The sequence below is a fragment of the Drosophila obscura genome, unplaced genomic scaffold, assembly GCF_018151105.1.
Source record: "Drosophila obscura isolate BZ-5 IFL unplaced genomic scaffold, ASM1815110v1 contig_97, whole genome shotgun sequence".
Classification (NCBI taxonomy): Eukaryota; Metazoa; Arthropoda; class Insecta; order Diptera; family Drosophilidae; genus Drosophila; species Drosophila obscura.
The window spans coordinates 1,243,722-1,262,345 of record NW_024542891.1 but is presented as its reverse complement, the minus strand read 5'-3'; the positions used below and the strand labels follow the sequence as shown (position 1 = coordinate 1,262,345).

Below are 18,624 nucleotides of genomic sequence, written 5' to 3'. Positions count from 1 at the left end.
TGTTAGTTTGGAGTGTATTTTTACATGCATAAATATTACAAATGAAATGGATATATACGAAAAAGGCAATGGAAATGGAAAAGATACAAATGCGACTGCACTCTGCACGAAAAAGCAAAGAAATAAATTGAACGATTTAACGATTGAACCACAATAAAAGAAACATTGATTTGTTTAAAACTAAATATCACTTTAAAAGCAACACTCGTTCTTATTAAACAGGCGGGGGGGAAGGGAATGGGAATGGGGATTTATTTCATTGGTGATTTTTAGATATTTTTGCTTGAATGTCACCACAGATCAGATCCAATAAGAGATCATCGGAATACGAAGACTACAAAATATGGAAAGAGAGAATTAATTCCTCCAAATGTACATACCTACTGATGAATCATTTATTAGTCATTACGTGGAGGGGAGTTTGGCACTCACCTTTCTTCCTAAATTCATACGAATACGAATGAATATATTTATTTACCTTCGACGGGCAGCAGCAGCAGGTGGGTTTTACAACAGACGAGTACATACATACACTAGTACATACATATAAATATGTATGAATGTATGTACGTATGCTGTTTACACTTTACCGCTTGTCACCTTAGCCAAACGATCAAGATCAAACCGCATCAGCCACATGTATCTGTATCTTTTGGCCCTGCAATCGGAGGTCAATGCATTGCAGATGCAAACTGTGGGTGGAAAGGGGTGGGGGGCTTTGGCTCTGGCTCTGGCTCTGGCTGTGGCACCACTTTAACATTTCATGCAATGTTCTGCAGCACCTGGGATTTTCAGGCACTTTGCGGAAGCAAAGGCAGGCTCTCGGTGTATGATCAGCCGAGGGCATGTTTGTACGTACGTATACCATTATACCTATACCATTATTTGCCCAACTAAGTAAGCAGAAAGCGAGTGCCAAAGCGAGAGCCGAGCATCTGCGTCGCAGAAACTATCGCGGCTTACATCGTGGGGCAGTGCTGTGCGGCAGCCAACAGCTGCTACGGTGTACGGACGAGACAGAGAGAGCATCTAATTGCCCAGATTGTTAAGGAAAAGGTTATCGCCGTGCGTCTGACGTAAATTTTGCCTGTCTTTAGCACTTGAATGAGTGCAAAGCGAGCCACCAGCCACCAGCCAGGCAACATGCCACACACACTCACTCGTGTGGCTGGTGGTGCGCAGTGGTTGGTGTGTCTTCGAGCTATAGGCGCTGAAGAAGTGAAAGTAGAAAGTGATTCAAGAGGTGGCGGCATGTTAATGGTGCTGATCCCAAACCGATGCTGATGGCGAAATACGAAATGGGTTGACATACATAAAGCAGAGCGCCGCACGCCGCACGCCCACGCGACGGATTTCCTCTTACCACAAAGTTCGGGCAAATGCTGTCCGAGTTACATTACGGCATTGTGCTCGATTTTTAATCGATTTAATTTCTTGCTTTTGCTCTGCCGGACAGGCGTTTGGCCAGGGGCATGGGAGAGGGGATAGGAATAGAGATAGAGGGGCATGCTTTTGCGGTTGATCCAATCCAAACCGATCCGATACGATCCGACTATCATTTGACGGATGAAGGCGATCGACTAAATATAAATTGAATGTTCGTGTTTGGCACATTTGTGCGAGAAATCGCATCAATTGTTTTAATTGTTTGGTATATAGACAAACTTTGTGATGTGTTAGCGATACAATATATATGTAAGCATCTACATACATACATATGTATACATATTATAATGTAGAACTGCTGCTGCTGCCTGCTACATACTGCTGGTGTGTGCAGCTCACGAAAAACAAACGAAATCTATAACAAAGCATTTGCCAGCAGCCAGCCACAGGTACTATGTAGGTGCTATTATGCAATCAACACACACACATAAGCACACATCGAGAATCTGTTGTTGATAAAGATAACACGAGAAACGAGAGAGTCTACCACTTGGCCAGACAATCGGTCTCCTCTCAATATTTGCAGGCAAAAATTGATTGCATTTATTGAAATATTCACTGATTACAGCAGAAGAACCAACCGAGAGGTGCTGCTGCATAACGCGCGACACGTACATGTGTACATACATACATAGGTATATGAGATCCCACCTTTTGGTTGGGCAACCGATTATCTCTGCTTAGAAGCACGCATCCATCCCACACACAAGCCTTGGGAGATCCCACAAATATGTACATATGTATGTATGTATGTATATACCATTCAACTAAACAGATGTACACATTGAGCCAATGAACCATGTGGTTCAATGAATAACAGCCAGCCAGCCAGGCCGGCCCCATGATTCATCGATATATTTATGCAAATTCAACTGGTGTAATAGTCCCAATAAATTTTGAAATTAACCAAAAAAGGCGAAACAAACGAAACCAAGTCGAGTCCAAGTCCCCCGTCCCCCAGCACCCCAGCACCGATGATGATTCACTCATGTCAGCATTTCTCGTAAGAAGTCCAAGCGGCGTCACAAATATATATTTATACTTATGCACACAATTTTATTTTGTTTGGCGTCACCTGCTGACCCCCGTAGCCGTCAACAGAGCACGTCCACGTCCACGTCCACGTCCTGCGGGTCTATCATTGAGCCAAAGAAAATACTAATTTTATATAAAGTATTAAGACAGGCAACAGACAACCTCATAGCTACACATCTGACCATATATGGGTATAAGGAATACCAATCAGATAAGTTCTAAATGTTGAGGGTTTCGGCTTGGGCAGTATGTAACCTGCAAAGGGGTTCTATCTATCCACAACCATGCACTGAAACGTGACTTCTCAGCGGTGCATTTGTCGATAAGCTTGTCACGATTATTAGTCGCCGCATCGATGACCAATGACCGATGACCGATGGCAGTGCGTGGAAAACAGAATAGAGCCAGAAGCAGAGACCAGATACGATATAGCAAAATGTTAACAAATGTCGTCATTTGATTTGGACACATCATAGCGTATGCGATGACGTGATGGCGCTGCTGGCACACAACTTGACCAAGAAGAATTTTGTTGGGGTGCTCGGGCTCCCCATGACATAATTAACCCAAAACGGAGCCATAAATGTGTACATGCACATATGTACATATGGAGCGGAGGATACAGAGGTAAGATGATACTCGTACGAGTACGAGTATGGGGTAGTGCAGCACGACACCCCACCCCACCCCATCCCATATTTGGGAATTGTGTGGGGAAGCAGTAAATTGCTTTCCATTTTCCGTGTCAGTGGAATTGCAACTGAGAATGCGAAAGCGAACTGTATTGGCAGTGAAAATGCAAATGCAAATGATCTGTTGCCTGATCTATATGTATGTACAATGTACATATGTATGTATGTCAATTTGTTCAATTGAATGCCGAAGAGCCTGCGACGAACCATGACTAAAGCATGGACTGTCGCTTTTGGCTCCATGGCAGGAAAAGAAGATTTCACAAGAATCGGTCGAGCTGTTTGCGAGGATTATTTTCAGTAATTTGTGGGGCCAAATAACTTAGTCTGCACTGTCAGCTGTCCGCGCAACGCTCGAATTTGATATCGTTCAGGTTTGGGTTCGTTTCGAATCGTTTTTGGTTACAAAATGCAGCAAGAAATGAGAGAAATAATCGCTTTGGAATTTGGAATTTCTTTTCGGATGCGTTTCGAGCATCATGAATCATCGCAGCAGCGCTCTCTTACTGGCGCTCTCTCTCTCTTTTTCTGACTGTTTGTCTCTCACTTTCGCCATGTACTCGTAATGTGATTGAGGAAAGAAAGGGAAAGGCCATAGGTTTCAGATCCGTTAGAGTACTCTCTCTCTCAGTCTCTGACTCTCTCTGAGAGTGTTCATCTTGCTTTTGAGCATAAGAATTTCTATCGCAGGGTATCCAAAGTTTCATATCTTCAGTTAAAGAGAGAGAGAGCGGAGCGAGAGAGCGGCAGAGTGCAGCGGGAGCACTGTACAGAATAGCAGAGCCCTAGCAGATCGATTAGCTGAACGGTTAATTCAAGTTGAAGGCCTTTGGCGCGTCATCCGAGTAGATGTATGCTGTATGCCCGTGTGGCTAAACAAACGCACCTTGGCGGCCAATTTCATTTGAGTTTTATTAATTTTGTTGTTTCAGGCCTGTATACGAGTATTTACCTTGCATGGTCGCAGCTTTTCGTCGGCACGACACCCACAGAGCCAGAGCCAGAAACAGTGACAGAGGCATATGCAAGGGGTACTCCGTATAGATACTGATCTGATCTGAGCTGATCTGCTGTGCTGTGGTGTGCTATGCCTCATCCTACACGTCCGTCGATAGTGCCCCTGATGGCGGTTGGTGAAAGTTCAAGGCTGTTTTTTTCGTGGGCTTTGCAACAAGTAAACATTAAAATACAATCAAGGTTGTGTGTACCAGCACATGATAAGAAGCAAGAGAAGCACAAGTCGGAAGGATCAGCACCATTGGCAACGGGAAGGATAAGCACCCTAGTCATTCTTCTTTATTATTTATGTTCTAGTCCCCCAACTTTGCAGCCCATAATGATGAAACATTTTTGAATCTTTATTGCAATGTTGGGATGGAATCAACAGAGCAGTCGAATGTCTGTAGAGTGCAGCAATCCAAGCAACCAAACAGACTCAACAAAATGTAGTTCCATGTACCTACCTACCTACCTCGTAATATTGTTAGTAATACTTGATCACCATATCCTTGACTTTGAACTTCAGCTATAGCCTTTGCACGTCTATAGGCTCCGGCCCTATGTTTCGTATTCCTGATTTAGCCCTTGTACTGTTCAAAACTATCTAGAAACTACAAAATTCTCCAAAAGAAAATAGTTGAAAAAAAAAAAGAAACTTTCGAAACTAATTACGAATTTTGCCCGGTTGAAATTGTGATCGTCGCTTTAAACCAAAAATGGCGATGATTTTGCAGTACTCACAGCGCCTGTCGTCTGTGAAGTTGGAGAAGTGGCAGATCGGCGTTCTCTGCAGCGCACCATTCGTCATCGGGCTGGGATCGATTGCGGCCAAGAAATTATTCGGCGGCAAGATGAAGGGCAAGAAGATGGAAGCTGCGGAAAGCCACACACCCGCCCAGAAGCTGGCCCTGTCCAAGGAGGCCATAGTTCTTAAGACGGAGGGCAACAATTGCTATCGCAGCGAGAGGTACGAGGATGCCGTGCTGTGCTACGACAAGGCAATCGAGAAATGCCCAAAGGACCAGTCCATCGATATGTCAATGCTATTGCATAATCGTGCGGCCGCATATGAGATGTTGAAGAACTGGGACAAGGTCATGCAGGACTGCACCGAGTCATTAGAGTACAGTCCCCGTTACTTTAAGTCCTACGCCCGTCGTGCTCGTGCCTACGAGGCCCGGAACCAGCTGAAGGCAAGCCTAGACGACATCACGGCTTGCTGCATACTGGAGATGTTCCAGAACAAGCACAGCATTGTGTTCGCCGATCAAATACTCAAGCTGACGGGACGTGAAGATGCCGATGCCGAAATTGCCAACCGGCCACCGATTGTGCCGTCGCTGTTCGTCGTCAACTCCTACATGCGAACATTCATCGACGATCCGCTGCAGACCATCAGCGTGCAAGCTTTGGCGAAGACACCCAGCCCCAACGGCTTTGTGCGCGCACACTGGGCGTTCCGCGGCGGCGCCTTCACCGAAATTATACCGGGCTGCACGGAGGAAATCGAGGAATCCCTCAACGAATCCCCCTACAAGCTGGAAGCCCTGCTGATGCGCGGCACATTCCATATGCTCTCCAACTCTTTCGTGGAGAGCAAGCGCGACTTTGGGGCCATCATCGACGACCCCAACGCCGATGACCCGTTCCGTGCGTATGCCTATATACGTCGTGCCACTGTCCACACCCTCCTTAACGAGAGGGAGGCTGCCATAGCCGATTTTGATGCTGCCGAGGAGATACAGTCAGCCAACCCGGACGTGTACTTACAGCGTGCTCTGGTTCTAATGCCCCAGGATCACACTGAAGTGGAGCTCGCACAGTACGAGATGGCGGTGGCCCTGGCACCAAACAACGGCTTTGCTGTCATCAAGAAGTGCTATGTCGACTATCGTGCCACCCTCCTCACTGGGGGCAACGAGAAGCGCAAGGAGGACGCAATGCGCCGCTTTCAGGAGGCCATCGTGAAGTTTCCCCAGTGCGTCGAAAGCTACAGCTTGATGGCCCAGGTGCTGGTCGACCAGCAGGACTTTGCCAATGCCAATAAAAAGTACGAAGAGGCTCTCAAATTGGAGCCCTCCAATTCGTCCGTGATGGTCCAGCATGCGCTCATGGTCCTGCAGTGGCGTGGCGACAAGGAGATGGCAACAGAGCTGCTCAACCAGGCTATTGTGGTCAATCCCCAGTGCCAGCAGGCGTACGAGACCCTAGGCACCATCGAGGTGCAGCGCGTGCACCTCAAGGCAGCCGTTGAGCAGTTCGACAAGGCCATAGGCTGCTGCAGCAGCTATGAGGACCTGGTGCATGCCTTTGCCCTACGCAATGCGGCCCAGGCTCAAATCAATGTCACCGACAAACTGAGCATCGACATCGAGGGCATGAACGAATTGGTCCAACAGCGCCGCCCACGACCAACCCCCTACTAGCAGTTCCATTCCGACTTCTTCGCCCCAACAATTGTACTCTAGTTAGTTGCATATATCCAATTATTTCTGTTACATTATTATATTTGCATTTAAAAAACACATTTCGGTCCTTGGCTTTTGGGTTCTAGCAGTGATCCAATGCCAGTCAATTTCTGCCATTCCCCGGGACCGAATCTGCAGCCAAATGCATCTGTTGACCGAGCACTTGCCGCAAATATTTGAAGATGCATTTCATTGCATCACCGCGTCTGACTGAAATTTAAAAAACATTTTACAGTGCAAGATAAGGCACGAACGAACCCGTTTATGGAACCAGCTCCAAACTCCCCCCATCCCATCCCATCCCATCGCATCGCATCCCCTGGCGGTGCCATGTGGGACCAGTCGCTGGCTAGGGAAGATTTTCGGCGGCTTTCGTGTCAAAATTTGTGTGTGCATCGGGCAGGCGCGCGTGTTACCGCGTGATAGGGGGGCGCCATGTTGTCATACTACTTTCAAAATACATATTATAAAAATACAAACAAAAAACGTGAAGCTCGTGGGCTGTGGAATTTACGGCAATTTGTCTGGTGGCACTGCAAGTTTGTGGCTTGCTGCTTACTGCTCACGGCTTGCCTGTTGCCTGTTGCATGTTGCATGACAACAATGTATCATATTTTTTGGTTCGTTCATTACATGACGTGGGCGGCTCTGCATTTCCTCGACGGCTGAAGACTGACGGACGATCCAAAACCCGGAAAAGGAAAGCGCAGTGCATGATTGCTACTCGTATGATTGAGTAATTATGGTGTTGGCGGCAACTCAAGTTCAGCGCCGCCGTGTTGCAGTCCAAATGGTAGCCAAGGCAGGAGGGTCGGCTGCTGCTTTATCTTAGCTTTATAATTGCAAAAAAGACTTGTACCAATTTCAATGTGAAGCGTAGTTTCATAGTTTTAATTGCTATTGCACCAGCGCAGGTAAATGTAAACAGTTGCCAAAAGTGGCAAGCCGTGGTTATACATGATTATTCCATCTGATCGATTTAGATGTATATATGTATGTATTATATATATATATATGTATGTGTATAGGATTGAGTTTAAGGCTTAATGCTTTTATGTATGTACATACGATGTGGGTTAATTTGCAACTACTCGTAACTTTGGTGCATATGGCTACGCGAATTGTAAAAAAAAAAAAATAAAAATAAAGAAATGACGACAGCCAGTCCTTGTCCGTCCCAGTACGAGTACCGTCTGTGACTCCTGGCACGAGCGCACTTTGGAAGACTTGAGTTGGCCTGAGAATGACATGGATGTTCGTTCGCCCTCCAGCTAATCGCTGGCCGGGGCAGTTGTGTGCTGCTTGTAAATGACGCCAGTTATCTCACCATTCCTCTGGATGACGCAGCGCCTGTGCAGTCGGTTATGGGGGGAGCAGTCGGTTATGTGGCAGATGCAAGCGCTCGTTTAATCACTTACCTATTTCCGCTGTATAGGCAGATGGTTGGATGACGTGCATCTGGTTGAGCCACCGCATTTTTGGGCTCCAGACCCGCAACCTGATCAGATATGGCCATGCCGATCCCAGAGACATTCGGATTGATATCGCCCTTGGCTGCAACGCATTGCTCGTTATCAGTGTGGCACAACTATTTGCATATAATCTACTCACCGCCCAAGCAAAGACCCTGACGATTCGCCAGCAGAGCGCCCACCGTGTCCTGTTGTGTGACGCTGCAAATATTGAAGTGTGTTTTTAGTACGTTATTTGTATTATGTGGATGGCATACATATCGCTCAAGACTTTCTCCAGTTGGGTCTCCATGGGCTACACTAGTTCACGTTATTGGCGAAAAAAAAACAAAGCAAAAATCAAAACAATGATAATTAGAGATGTTTACTAATGATATTTTAATATATCGATATATATATTTGTAGTGATGGTAATTCTACTTATCGATGAGCAGTGTCGGTATTTTTGTGCGATAGGCGTAATTTGCAAAAATACCAAAGAAACCACTGTAAATACCAAAACCAGTGTGGACTCACTAAAAAGTCTATTGAGGGCGCCACAATTGAGTTTATTCAAAATTTAATTTTTGTATGTGGCTATTATTGTTTATTCATATTATTGCGGATAAAAATACTCTTAATCAAATGAAGTGGTACGCCAGCCTGGATTAAACAAAACACTTTTCAAACGACAATTAAAACTAATTACCTTTTGTTTATTATAATTTTTCCGTCTCATACGCAGCCTCGGAAGTGAAAGTGCAAAAAGTTGCGGCGCGGCGTTGCGTTTGCTATTGTTGAATTTTGGAATTACTCTTTTGGGTCGGTCGTGTCTTTGAGAATCCGATCTCCGCCAATTTAACATTTAAATATAATAAAATAATCTATAACATGTTGTGGAATCGAGCCGAACCGAATCGAATCGAACATAACGCGCAAAAGTCGCTCCAAAAAAATAGAATGGATTTCTAGGTGTATGTATTATGTACTAATCAGGCAGGCATGGCGGGACCTACACGATCTCGTACTTCTCCACAAACAATATGGATTCGCTCGAATACTTGACCGACGCCTCGCTGTCCACCTGAATGACGTCCTGGGCAATCACGCCGGCGTACGTCGTCTTCGAGACGAATGATACTTGCAAGGGGAAGAAATCGCCCGGAATGGATGCGTTGCAGCTGAACTCCATCGAGCCGGACTTGTTGGCGGCATCGATTATGGGAATGTGCCACTGCAGCACATGCTTGCGTGCATCGTAGTTGTAGGTGCCATCGTATTCGGCCACCGTCGGCTGTACGTTCATCCTGCGGGGGAAGTCAGAAATTAGAATTATACTCTGTCGACTGGATGTTTCACGGCGGCTACTTACGGCAAGGGTATAACAATGGCCACATCCTGTAGCTCCAGATGCTGCGCCTCCAGTTCGTATTCAATGTTAACGTCGCATCCGCCCTCACCATTGTCAGACGGCCAGCAGTTGACTGTGAATGAAATCATGGATATGAGCGAGATAGCGGTAGGGTGGGTGGCTGTCAATGGGCCAACACTTACTGGTCAGTGGAATGGCAGTCTCATCCTGTGAGACGAAGCGCCATTTGAGGACACCAACGTCGGTGTTCAGAGGGAATGGCTTGGTCAGATTCTTCAACCCAATCATGCTGCGCGCCTTGAAGAGCTCCTTGTCCACATTCGGATGCGTCTGCAGCTGCAGGCCCTGTGCATGACTGGGGGACAGCTTCAGCAAGATGCGGCCGCATGCCTCGTCCGTAATGCGAAGAGTCAACAAGCCAGAATTCTCAAACTGCTGCACGCCGCCATCGCGTCCCAGACGCACCACCAGCTTGTCCTCAATCTTCAGATGCACGCTGAAATGAGCACAAACAACTGTAGTGTTGAGGGATCCACATCATCAACAGCAACAGCACTGGCACTGGCACATACCCTTCCTTGTGAATGTCGGCCGACATGGCTGCCTTGGCCGCTGCACTTGCACCAGTCGCTGATCCAGAGCCACTGGCAGTAGTTGCTGGCGCCAGATTGGCTATCTTCTCGCCCTCGCTCTTCAGTTGATCGACGAAGCTGTCGACATCCTTTGACTTTCCACCCAGCTTCAGTGCGTTGCGCGACGATGGCTTTCTGTATGAGATAAGGATCATGACCGGTATTATTCGAGATGCGGCGGACAGAAAGAAATCTCCACTTACACTGCCGCCTTGCTCGAAATGGGTTTACTGTCCAACTCAATGGAGGGCGCATGTACGCTGCTCGACACGCTACTGACACCGCTGCTGCCGAAGCTGTCGGAGCTGAAGCCACCACTGCGCCCACTGAGACCGCCCATCGATGGGCCGCCACGCTTGCTGGCCTCCATGCGCTGACGTTGCAGCTCCTTGGCCTTTTCGCGCATCTTCTGGCGTGCCTCCCGCTCCTGTGTCTGGCGCACCGCCTGGTAGACCTTCTCCTCGTGCGAGTCCATTTCAACAAATGTCTTGATCTGGGCTAGATTGACACTCTCCCTGTAGCCGAGCGCCACAATCTCATCGAAGGCGAAAATCAAGTTAAAGGCATTCTCCACAATCTCCTTCTCGTCCAGCGAGTGGCTGTACTCCGGTATCTGCAATAATCGCGTAATTTCGTTCATTTCCCATCTCGTTTTCATTCAGGTAGACCACTCACCACTTTGGAGAAGAGACGCAGCGTTTCCAAGTCCTCCAAGATGTTGCTGGCCTTTGTGGTTATGAGCAGCATGTAGAGCTTCTCCATCGGCTGGTAGACATAGCGCACAGAGTCCGTTTCCACGTAGGTGTGCTGCTTGCCAGACGTCATCAGTTTGGGAAAGGCGGCCAGCAGACCCTCGATGCGTGCCTTCGTCATCTCCACGAACTGACGTGACAGTATGACTGCATGCATGTGTGTGTGTGTGAGTGTGTGGGGGTGAGTTAGAAAAGTGCAGTGCATTAGATGGATATTAAGTTTTCTGGACCACTCCACTCCACTTACCTTTGCCATTCTTTGTGCAAACTGCCGCAGCAATGAGTACCTGTGGTGGGAGGAATATCGGGAAGATTAGCGACGAAAATCGCCGACGTATACGTATTAGTCGGTGTGCGTGCGTTAGTGTGTGATGGTTCGTTCGTTTCGCTTACCATTTTAGTAGCGCAGCAATTGAAACAGTCGGCCACAGAACAGAAGAACCTTTTAAGTGCCTGGCAAAAGTCTGGCAGAGTAAACTACAATTAATTTGATTTACGAGACGATGAAAACTATTTGTTTTCAATCAATCCGCGTAGCTGACGTGTTCGGGGATGTTAATATATTGGTATTTCAATATATCGATATATCGTTTTTGATGATAATATATTTGCAGGTGATATATATTTTTGGAAACAAAAATATAGACATATATGTGGGGATATACCATCGACGTAACTACTTTTCCGATTTCGAAGTTCACACCATTTTTCTTTTGTCTCATTTCGTTGGATCGGATGCACCCGAGACTTTTAATTCTACTTGTCGGATGTCCATACAAAATATCGGTATTTTTGTGCGATAGGCAAAACGAAATCGACGGTAACACATCTGTATATTCAAATAAGACAGCATCCTGTTTTTTATTGTTTTGAAATCTGAGCCCAAAAACTACGAGTAATGATATTATTAGTATACAGTATTTAGAAGATCATTTAGACACACGCATGTATGCTTATAGACCTTAGATATATTTTGATAATGAATCATTGTTCGGTATAAACAGAGATGGTGTAAGCGTCGGTTGCATATGAAAACTTTGTTTCCTTTTACAATTGTCTTAATATGATATATATATACATTCAAAACATATATGTATGTATGTCTAGTCTCCTGCTAGATTAGGTTAAGGAACTAATCATCTAATGTCAGTGTGGCGATTGACGCCACATTCTCTTTATCCTTTTTATGCTCTTCGCCCTTCTGCTTGGCATATGCCGCACTCAAAAGACTCATGACCGCCTTATGTGGTACATTGGCCTGCTTGTACTTCTTAAAATTATCTTTAACAAACTTAGCAAAGCCCTTGGCCTCGCCCGCCGGCTTCGACACGGTATTGCCAAACTTGTCCTTTTTGTTCAGCAGCAGAACGACGGGGCCGCGACATATACGACAGCGGAGATTCTCCACTTTGCGAGATCTGGAGTGAGAGTGCGAGCTGCAAGAGGCGTGAAGAGGGAAGGGAGTGTGGGGTTAGAGCGACAACAACCAGAGAATAAACCACAAAAAACTTACTCAAGATTGCAGCTCTCACATTTGTACGTGTACTTATAATCAATGCTGTAGCTGTGGCAGACAGTGATGGCGGGCAGCTCTGGATACTTTTTGTTGGCGCGAAGGGCCCAGTTCTTCCACACACGGCCGTGTCCACCCTCATTGTTGAACACCCAGGTGGCGGCATGGCAAAGCTCGTGGATGAGCGTACATCGGAGTCTGTCAGCTGTGGTCAGCACCTTTACGCTAAGCTCGATCGTGCTGATGCGTTTGGCGAGTTTTACACTAGAAGAGGAAACGAAATAAACGATTAGAGGAAGCTCGTGGATTATGTGTGGTGGGACACGAACTTTCTCTTATTCAGGCATCGTCCAGCCGTGTTGCGCAGCCGCTTCGACCATGTGATTGGCACGTCCAGCTCATTGTTGAAGACGTCCGCATTGAACATCTTATAGAGTCGCTCGGCCAGCTGTTCCTTGTTCTTGGCAAAGTTCTCCCGATAGAAGAGGGCCTCCTTGTCGCTGCACTCGCGGCTGACCTCTCCCTCCAACGATTTTAGGAAACTGCATTTGCCCTCGATCCTCTTTGGTTGCTCTTTCATTTTTCTGGCGATCGCTTTCGGGGGTGCGGTTTGTGGTGCCAACAGCTTCAGAATGGGGCTGGCCTTGGGCGTTACTTGGGTGTTCTTCCCAATTCCCATGTCCTTCTTCACCTCTTGCAGGCGCTTGTAGACGGGCGTGCCCGGTAGATAGTCGTTCTCCAGTTCCTCCAGCATATCCAGTTCACGTGCTCTACTCACAATCGCTTCCGCCTCCTTTTCGTCCTCGTAGCCAATGTTTGGCTTGAACAGCCGTCGTCGTGTTGTGGCTTGGACTGTGGATGTTGCGGTGGCGGTTTCGGTTCGGTTCCGGTTGCGGATTCGATGTCAGCGGTTGCTTCTATTGGCGTTGCAGGGAGCCTGGCTTTCGTACCAGCGCGGCAAGAACGGAGAATATCGTCAAGGCGTCGATGATTTTTGGGAGCTGTTGAAAGTTAAATGACACAATTTGATTTGACACTGACAGGTTTTAAATCTAATCGCAATGAACTTACATTGAGTATCGTCATCTTCGTCGGGGTTGCTGATTACCTCCACCTCGGCCTTCGTTAAATCCAAATAGGTAATATCGCCCATTCCATTGTTTTCGGCATCGCTGCTACTTTCGCTGCCGCTGAAGGTTGCATCCGCATCCTCGTCGTCGGAGGCATCTGTCCCGCTGTCAGAGTCAATTAAGGCACGCCAGCGATCCTCATCCACATGATTGGTGCGTGGCTGTGGGCGCTGTGGTGTCTTCGGACGCTGTGGCGTCTTCGGACGTTGTGGCCGGGCGGCACGGGGACGTCTTTCAGTTTGAACGGCACGCTGCGGCAAGCGAGTGGAGTTCAATGGGGTCGCATTGGAGTGCAGCGTCCGCTTAACTACATGCAACACACAATATAGACATTACGCTGCAAGTTAAGACTGATTTCATCTGCACTTACATTGGCTAAAATCAGCAAGGACACTCTCATTTGGCTGCTGCACACGTGGTGCAGGGCGCTCCTTCTTTTTCTCAATGGTTTTGGCGGCTGTGGGAAAATGAATGTTCCTCGGCTTCAGGGGGGCCGTCTTGCCGCCGCTGCCACTGGAACGCTTCAGGGTGCGTATCACATCGGGAGTCTGCCAGGATTTTCCGTATAGCTGATTCAAGAGCTTCTCGGCCTGTGTAAGGAACTGCTCGTCCTCGGAAGCATCGTTAGTTGATAGCAAAGATTTTTGATGCTGATCCTCCCGCTGTTGTTGCTGCTCCTGATGAACTTCTGCGGCGCCTGGCAAGGATTTGGTGGGCCTTGGAGATGTACAATGTTCGTATTCGTCATCGTCATCATCTTCCTCGTCGTCCCCTGAGCTCGATTCCACGGCTGGTATATGTATTTTTATGTTTATCTTGGCCGAGATATTGATGCTGCTCACTTGAATGGCCGGTGCCTCTTCGCCAGACGATGTGGAGGACGAGGAGGAGCTTGGTCTGGGCGGCGTTGTTTCGCCCTCGCTGCATGTCTCTGGGATCTCGATCGATTCATCGGGAATCGGTTCGTCTTCGTTGAGCGTCGAGTCCTGGCGGCCGGATGCGTCCGACACATCTCGGGAGCAAAGAGTGTTCACTTCGGTGTCGTCATCCGCCAGCCGCCTGCTGCTGTCCAAGCATGCCGCATCCTCTGAGCTGAGAGTGTTCACCTCTGTGTCGTTATCCGCCAGCCTCTTGCTGCTGTCCAGGCCGGCCAAGTCCCCAGAGGAAAAGGTGGCCACTTCTGTTTCGTTTTGCGCCAGCCGCTTGCTGCTGTCTATCGGTCTGGATGGCATCCAGTCCTCGTCGGTTGTGGCCATGGACTCTGTGTCAGCATCGGCCAGCCGGGATAGCCGCTTGGCGGAGGACAGGGGCGATGGTGTCATCGGAAACCCGTTATCCCCCATCCCGCGACGTTCGATTGAGACGTCGCGCAGAAAGGCCTCAATGCGCTGCACCTGGTCGTTGGTCAAAATGGGTACTGGGATGGGCTCCTTTCCTGGGTCAGTGGCCGGCATACGATCACTCACGGCCATGCTCTCGGGTGGTGGGGCCTCGTCATCGCTGGAGTCTGATATTGTAATGCAAGAGGCATCACTGTCGTCATCGTCATCGTCACCGTCTGCGCCCTCCTCTGTCGTAGATGAGATGCAAATGGATATCTCCGGATAGGGCAGCTTGGGCTCCATTGTCAAGTTGGTGACCTGTGTGGCTAGAGCCTCCACATCCACCGGTGTCTGACTGCGGCGGGGCTGAGTGCAGCCATCGCCACTCAACTGCAGAGCATCCATATATTCGGAGCCTTCAATGTCGAAGTGCGCCTCCTCGGCGTCATCTTTGGGAGTTTGTCTCTGTCCCATGGCAATGGGATCGCTGCTGGAGCTGCTGAGCAGCAGGGGATTCTCACTTACTACAATTTCTTCAGGCTTGGGGTCTGATTCCTTGGCGTCCTGCCCTGGCGGTTGCTTTTTCTTGTGGGAGGATAGCGTCAGTTTAGCGAATTTTTTGTTGAAGGGCACATTTACTTTGCTGGGGTCGACCGTACTGAACAGCTTGTACTTATGATCCGCCATTTTCTTGGCGTCGTTCGATTTAACTGTAAATTTCGGCAGAATATGCACAAAATGCAATCGCCAATTACAGCAAAATACAAATACAAATCCAGTCCGCGTCTCTCTCAGAGTTGATTTTTTGCTATCGACAACTGATATAATTTCTATCGGTTAGAGTGATGCCAGATGCCATTCAGCCGGCAACTACGATGCTATCCAACACTTGCCAGAAACATAAACAAATGTCTCTGGTTCCTGCGTTTAATTGCAATAGATAGGTGTTTAAACATAAATTTATACCATGGCTGGTGTCTCCTCGGCCCGCGAGTCACTGTCGCACGCCTTGAACAATCGCTTTCTACCCAATCTCGAGTACTTGCTGCAAGGATCCATCCTGGACTCGGCTGTCGAACATCTAATGCACAGGTAATGCACTGAAGAGAGTACAAAAGCCAAATTGAATGTATATTTTGTTGACATATTTGAACTATAAACAGATTAAAAGGCCTTTGCGACAATGTGGACACATCGCCGGAGACCTTCCATGACCTGGAGGTGTGCATGAGTCTGCGGCAACCCAACTCCAATCAGCCGCTCTTGCTTCGTGTGCGTCGCGCCTTGGGCCGGGATGCTCCCTTCCAGATGCGCTATCTCGGCCAGCCAGAGGTGGACCAGCGTCGACCCACATTGGTGCGCAGTTGCATGGACTGCGCCTGCACAAACGGAATTCTGGAGTTCCTAACCGAAATGGGATTTCGCCTGGAGTTCGAATACATTGCCAAGGGATACATGTTTCGAAAGGGCCGCATGAAGATCACCGTCTCGAAGCTCATCAAAATCATACCCGGCAAGCAACAGGACATGGCCAATGAGCCAATCTCACAGAGCTACATTGTGGAGCTCTCTGTGGTGGCGCCCACGGGGCAGGAGAATGTCGGCGAAGAGATGCGTGTGTTTGCCGAGCAACTAAAGCCGCTGGTGCAGCTCGAGAAGATTGACTACAAGCGTCTGGGGTCCATGCCCTAAACAAATACTATATAATTTCTTTTTTTTAACACTTATTTTATTGCTTACGGATTGATCCATATATCCATATATAAGACAACAATTGGATTTCTAATTCATCAAAACAGAACATAAATTCCGACTCTCCGAGATGCCGGTGGAAATGTAAACGAAGACGTATGTACGTCCGAAAATTTTGGAATACATACAAAAAAAAAAGGATGGAATGGACTTGCAGTCCCCATGTTCGTTAGTCCTTGAAGGCTTCGTTGAGGGCCGCCAAGTTGCGATCGCTTACATGACCCTGCAGGTCGCTGCGGCCCATTAGCGAGATGACCATCTTGACAGTGCTCCAAATCGATTCGGACATCTGGTTCTGGCCACTGCTGGTGGCCGCCATAGCCGCATTGGGCAGCTCCCGGGCGGCATTCGTGTGGGCCTGCATGGTGAGGGCCGTCAGCAGGTGCTCCACAGCCTCCTTGTAGGCCTTGAGGTTCATGCAGCAAACACCGACGTTGTAGCGGACCCGGATGAAGCCCGGCTGCAGTTGCAGGGCACGTTGATATGCCTCAACGGCCTCCACGGAGCGCGAGCCGTTGGCCAGGCTGGCGCCCAGGCGGTTCCATGTCTTGGCATTCTGGGGATCCTTTTGCAGAGCGGATTGATAGCAGTCAACGGCCTTGTCGAATTCACCCGAGAGATTGTAGAGCACGCCCAAGGCCTCCTGCACATCAGCATCGACCTCGGCCGGATGGAGGCGAACTGCTTCCAGGTAGATCTGCTGGAGATCTCGCAGTTTACTGGCTCCAATCAGGGACGACGCCAGCGAGGTGCCCTCGAACTGCAGCTCCGGATGGGCGGCTATCAGGTGCTGGTACCTGGGATTCGCCGCCAGCCAGTTGGAGAGCATTTTCACAGCATTATTTTGCAATCCCTCGTTGGTGTAGCACACAGCCAGGGCCATAAGCACCTCCCGGTTCTCCGGCTGAAGGTCCAGTGCACGTTTTAGGGCAGAAATGCTCTGTGGATCCATTTCATTTTCGGCCTGTGAGGTGCCCAGCAGCTGCCAGATCTCGGCGCGTTCTGGCTCCTTTTTGGCGGCCACCTCAAAGCAGAGAACAGCACTGGGAATGTCACCCTTGGTGAGGTACTCTTTGCCTTTTTCGAACGCATTCTCCAGCTCGGACATGGGATTTTCTTCGGCAAACTCGTACTCCTTGTAGGCATCGAGATTCTCGTTGTATTCCGAGAGCCATGGATGCTCGTTCTCCTCGGCCAGCTTCTGCCATTCGTCCTGCAGACGCTGCCAGAACTTCTCGTTAAAATTGGACGCTGTCTGTTCCTTCTGTTCAGTGCTGCGTTGGTAGTCGGTGATCCAGTCCGCCACGGACTCCCCCTGGGCGGCCCTGGGCAGGTTGTCTGTGATTATGGTCTCCATGGCAGAGTCAAAGAAGGGGTCTTGCTGTGGCGGAGCAGCTGTGATGGCCATGTACGGCTGGCGTGCCATGAAGTTTTGGCTGGTGATCAATGGCTCGTCAAAGAACTCCTGCGCATGCATCATCTCCTGTTGCTGTGGGTGCATGTGAATCATCTGCTTGGGCAGTGGAGGGGCAAGGCCGCGAGTGAAATCCTGGCTCCATTGATCGGCCTGATGTTGTTGCTGCTGCGGCAGCCCATTAATGTTTATGTCCCGCATCTCCTGCAGCAGCGTGTCCATTTGAAAGGATTGCGGAGGGGCAGCCACCTGGCCGAGAAACTCATTGATGAGCTGCTCATCGGGACGGGTGCCCCGCTCGAACTGCCTTTGGACAAAGCCCTCGTCTTTGTGGGCCACATCGCGGGTGAATTGGCCGCCCAGCTGCATCAGTGGATTGACTCCACCGCAATCGCCTTCGACCAGTGGGCGCAACGACATCTTGGCTCTTTCTTGAGGATATCGGGGATGATGCTACGTAACTGTGAATAGCCCTCGTCTAAGATAAGCACAAAGGAGGAGGCCGGGGCCGCTGCAAAAGCAAAAGTCCAAATGTCCACAAAAGATTGTTAAGCAAGCAGCAGGTGTACGGTGCGTTTACCAATACTGAATACTGCCACTGATTCACTTTGCAGCACTGATCAAAATGTTTACCCAAATTGAAATT

General features: G+C 48.7%; 6 protein-coding genes across 6 annotated transcripts; 2 read left to right on the top strand and 4 right to left on the bottom strand.

Annotated features, from left to right (window-relative positions):
* The first annotated feature begins 4,888 nt into the window (after positions 1-4,888).
* Positions 4,889-6,598, top strand: LOC111066358 (mitochondrial import receptor subunit TOM70-like). The gene has a single exon (XM_022354898.2). It carries the CDS (start codon positions 4,889-4,891, stop codon positions 6,596-6,598), a length of 1,710 nt encoding a protein of 569 aa, XP_022210590.2.
* A 1,200-nt stretch (positions 6,599-7,798) lies between these two features.
* Positions 7,799-8,482, bottom strand: LOC111066355. The gene is made up of 4 exons (XM_022354890.2): positions 8,370-8,482; positions 8,252-8,313; positions 8,059-8,194; positions 7,799-7,990 (listed from the first exon to the last, which is right to left on the bottom strand). Exons 1-4 carry the CDS (start codon positions 8,402-8,404, stop codon positions 7,912-7,914), a joined length of 312 nt encoding a protein of 103 aa, XP_022210582.1. The 5' UTR covers positions 8,405-8,482; the 3' UTR covers positions 7,799-7,911.
* Positions 8,483-8,789: 307 nt separating this feature from the next.
* LOC111066229 (coatomer subunit delta) lies at positions 8,790-11,414 on the bottom strand. The gene is made up of 8 exons (XM_022354668.2): positions 11,241-11,414; positions 11,095-11,134; positions 10,771-10,994; positions 10,299-10,708; positions 10,036-10,230; positions 9,646-9,959; positions 9,464-9,575; positions 8,790-9,398 (listed from the first exon to the last, which is right to left on the bottom strand). The coding sequence occupies exons 1-8, from the start codon at positions 11,241-11,243 to the stop codon at positions 9,104-9,106; spliced, it is 1,593 nt and encodes a 530-aa protein (XP_022210360.2). The 5' UTR covers positions 11,244-11,414; the 3' UTR covers positions 8,790-9,103.
* A 505-nt stretch (positions 11,415-11,919) lies between these two features.
* LOC111081006 lies at positions 11,920-15,601 on the bottom strand. The gene is made up of 6 exons (XM_041596193.1): positions 13,861-15,601; positions 13,432-13,797; positions 13,276-13,361; positions 12,690-13,210; positions 12,361-12,624; positions 11,920-12,283 (listed from the first exon to the last, which is right to left on the bottom strand). Exons 1-6 carry the CDS (start codon positions 15,497-15,499, stop codon positions 11,980-11,982), a joined length of 3,180 nt encoding a protein of 1,059 aa, XP_041452127.1. The 5' UTR covers positions 15,500-15,601; the 3' UTR covers positions 11,920-11,979.
* Positions 15,602-15,672: 71 nt separating this feature from the next.
* On the top strand, positions 15,673-16,581 carry LOC111081010 (mediator of RNA polymerase II transcription subunit 18). Its single transcript, XM_041596192.1, has 2 exons — positions 15,673-15,904; positions 15,976-16,581. Exons 1-2 carry the CDS (start codon positions 15,780-15,782, stop codon positions 16,502-16,504), a joined length of 654 nt encoding a protein of 217 aa, XP_041452126.1. The 5' UTR covers positions 15,673-15,779; the 3' UTR covers positions 16,505-16,581.
* On the bottom strand, positions 16,519-18,574 carry LOC111081007 (peroxisomal targeting signal 1 receptor). Its single transcript, XM_022376915.2, has 2 exons — positions 18,559-18,574; positions 16,519-18,489 (listed from the first exon to the last, which is right to left on the bottom strand). The coding sequence occupies exon 2, from the start codon at positions 18,396-18,398 to the stop codon at positions 16,734-16,736; it is 1,665 nt and encodes a 554-aa protein (XP_022232607.1). The 5' UTR covers positions 18,399-18,489; positions 18,559-18,574; the 3' UTR covers positions 16,519-16,733.
* Between the last annotated feature and the right edge of the window lie 50 nt (positions 18,575-18,624).

What these genes read in the sequence shown, in the direction of transcription:
- LOC111066358 (XM_022354898.2), top strand. Translation starts at nt 4,889, where the DNA reads ATGGCGATGATTTTGCAGTACTCACAGCGCCTGTCGTCTGTGAAGTTG.
- LOC111066355 (XM_022354890.2), bottom strand. Translation starts at nt 8,404, where the DNA reads ATGGAGACCCAACTGGAGAAAGTCTTGAGCGATAT. An exon ending in GAGAAAGTCTTGAGCGATAT is followed by an intron (nt 8,314 to 8,369) that starts GTATGCCATCCA and finishes CAATATTTGCAG; the next exon opens with CGTCACACAACAGGACACGG. An exon ending in TCAGGGTCTTTGCTTGGGCG is followed by an intron (nt 8,195 to 8,251) that starts GTGAGTAGATTA and finishes AATGCGTTGCAG; the next exon opens with CCAAGGGCGATATCAATCCG.
- LOC111066229 (XM_022354668.2), bottom strand. An exon ending in GACTGCCATTCCACTGACCA is followed by an intron (nt 9,576 to 9,645) that starts GTAAGTGTTGGC and finishes TTTCATTCACAG; the next exon opens with TCAACTGCTGGCCGTCTGAC. An exon ending in GCCATTGTTATACCCTTGCC is followed by an intron (nt 9,399 to 9,463) that starts GTAAGTAGCCGC and finishes CTTCCCCCGCAG; the next exon opens with GATGAACGTACAGCCGACGG.
- LOC111081006 (XM_041596193.1), bottom strand. Translation starts at nt 15,499, where the DNA reads ATGGCGGATCATAAGTACAAGCTGTTCAGTACGGTCGACCCCAGCAAA. An exon ending in CGAAGATGACGATACTCAAT is followed by an intron (nt 13,362 to 13,431) that starts GTAAGTTCATTG and finishes AACTTTCAACAG; the next exon opens with CTCCCAAAAATCATCGACGC. An exon ending in TCCCTGCAACGCCAATAGAA is followed by an intron (nt 13,211 to 13,275) that starts GCAACCGCTGAC and finishes ACATCCACAGTC; the next exon opens with CAAGCCACAACACGACGACG.
- LOC111081010 (XM_041596192.1), top strand. Translation starts at nt 15,780, where the DNA reads ATGGCTGGTGTCTCCTCGGCCCGCGAGTCACTGTCGCACGCCTTGAAC. An exon ending in GTCGAACATCTAATGCACAG is followed by an intron (nt 15,905 to 15,975) that starts GTAATGCACTGA and finishes AACTATAAACAG; the next exon opens with ATTAAAAGGCCTTTGCGACA.
- LOC111081007 (XM_022376915.2), bottom strand. Translation starts at nt 18,398, where the DNA reads ATGTCGTTGCGCCCACTGGTCGAAGGCGATTGCGGTGGAGTCAATCCA.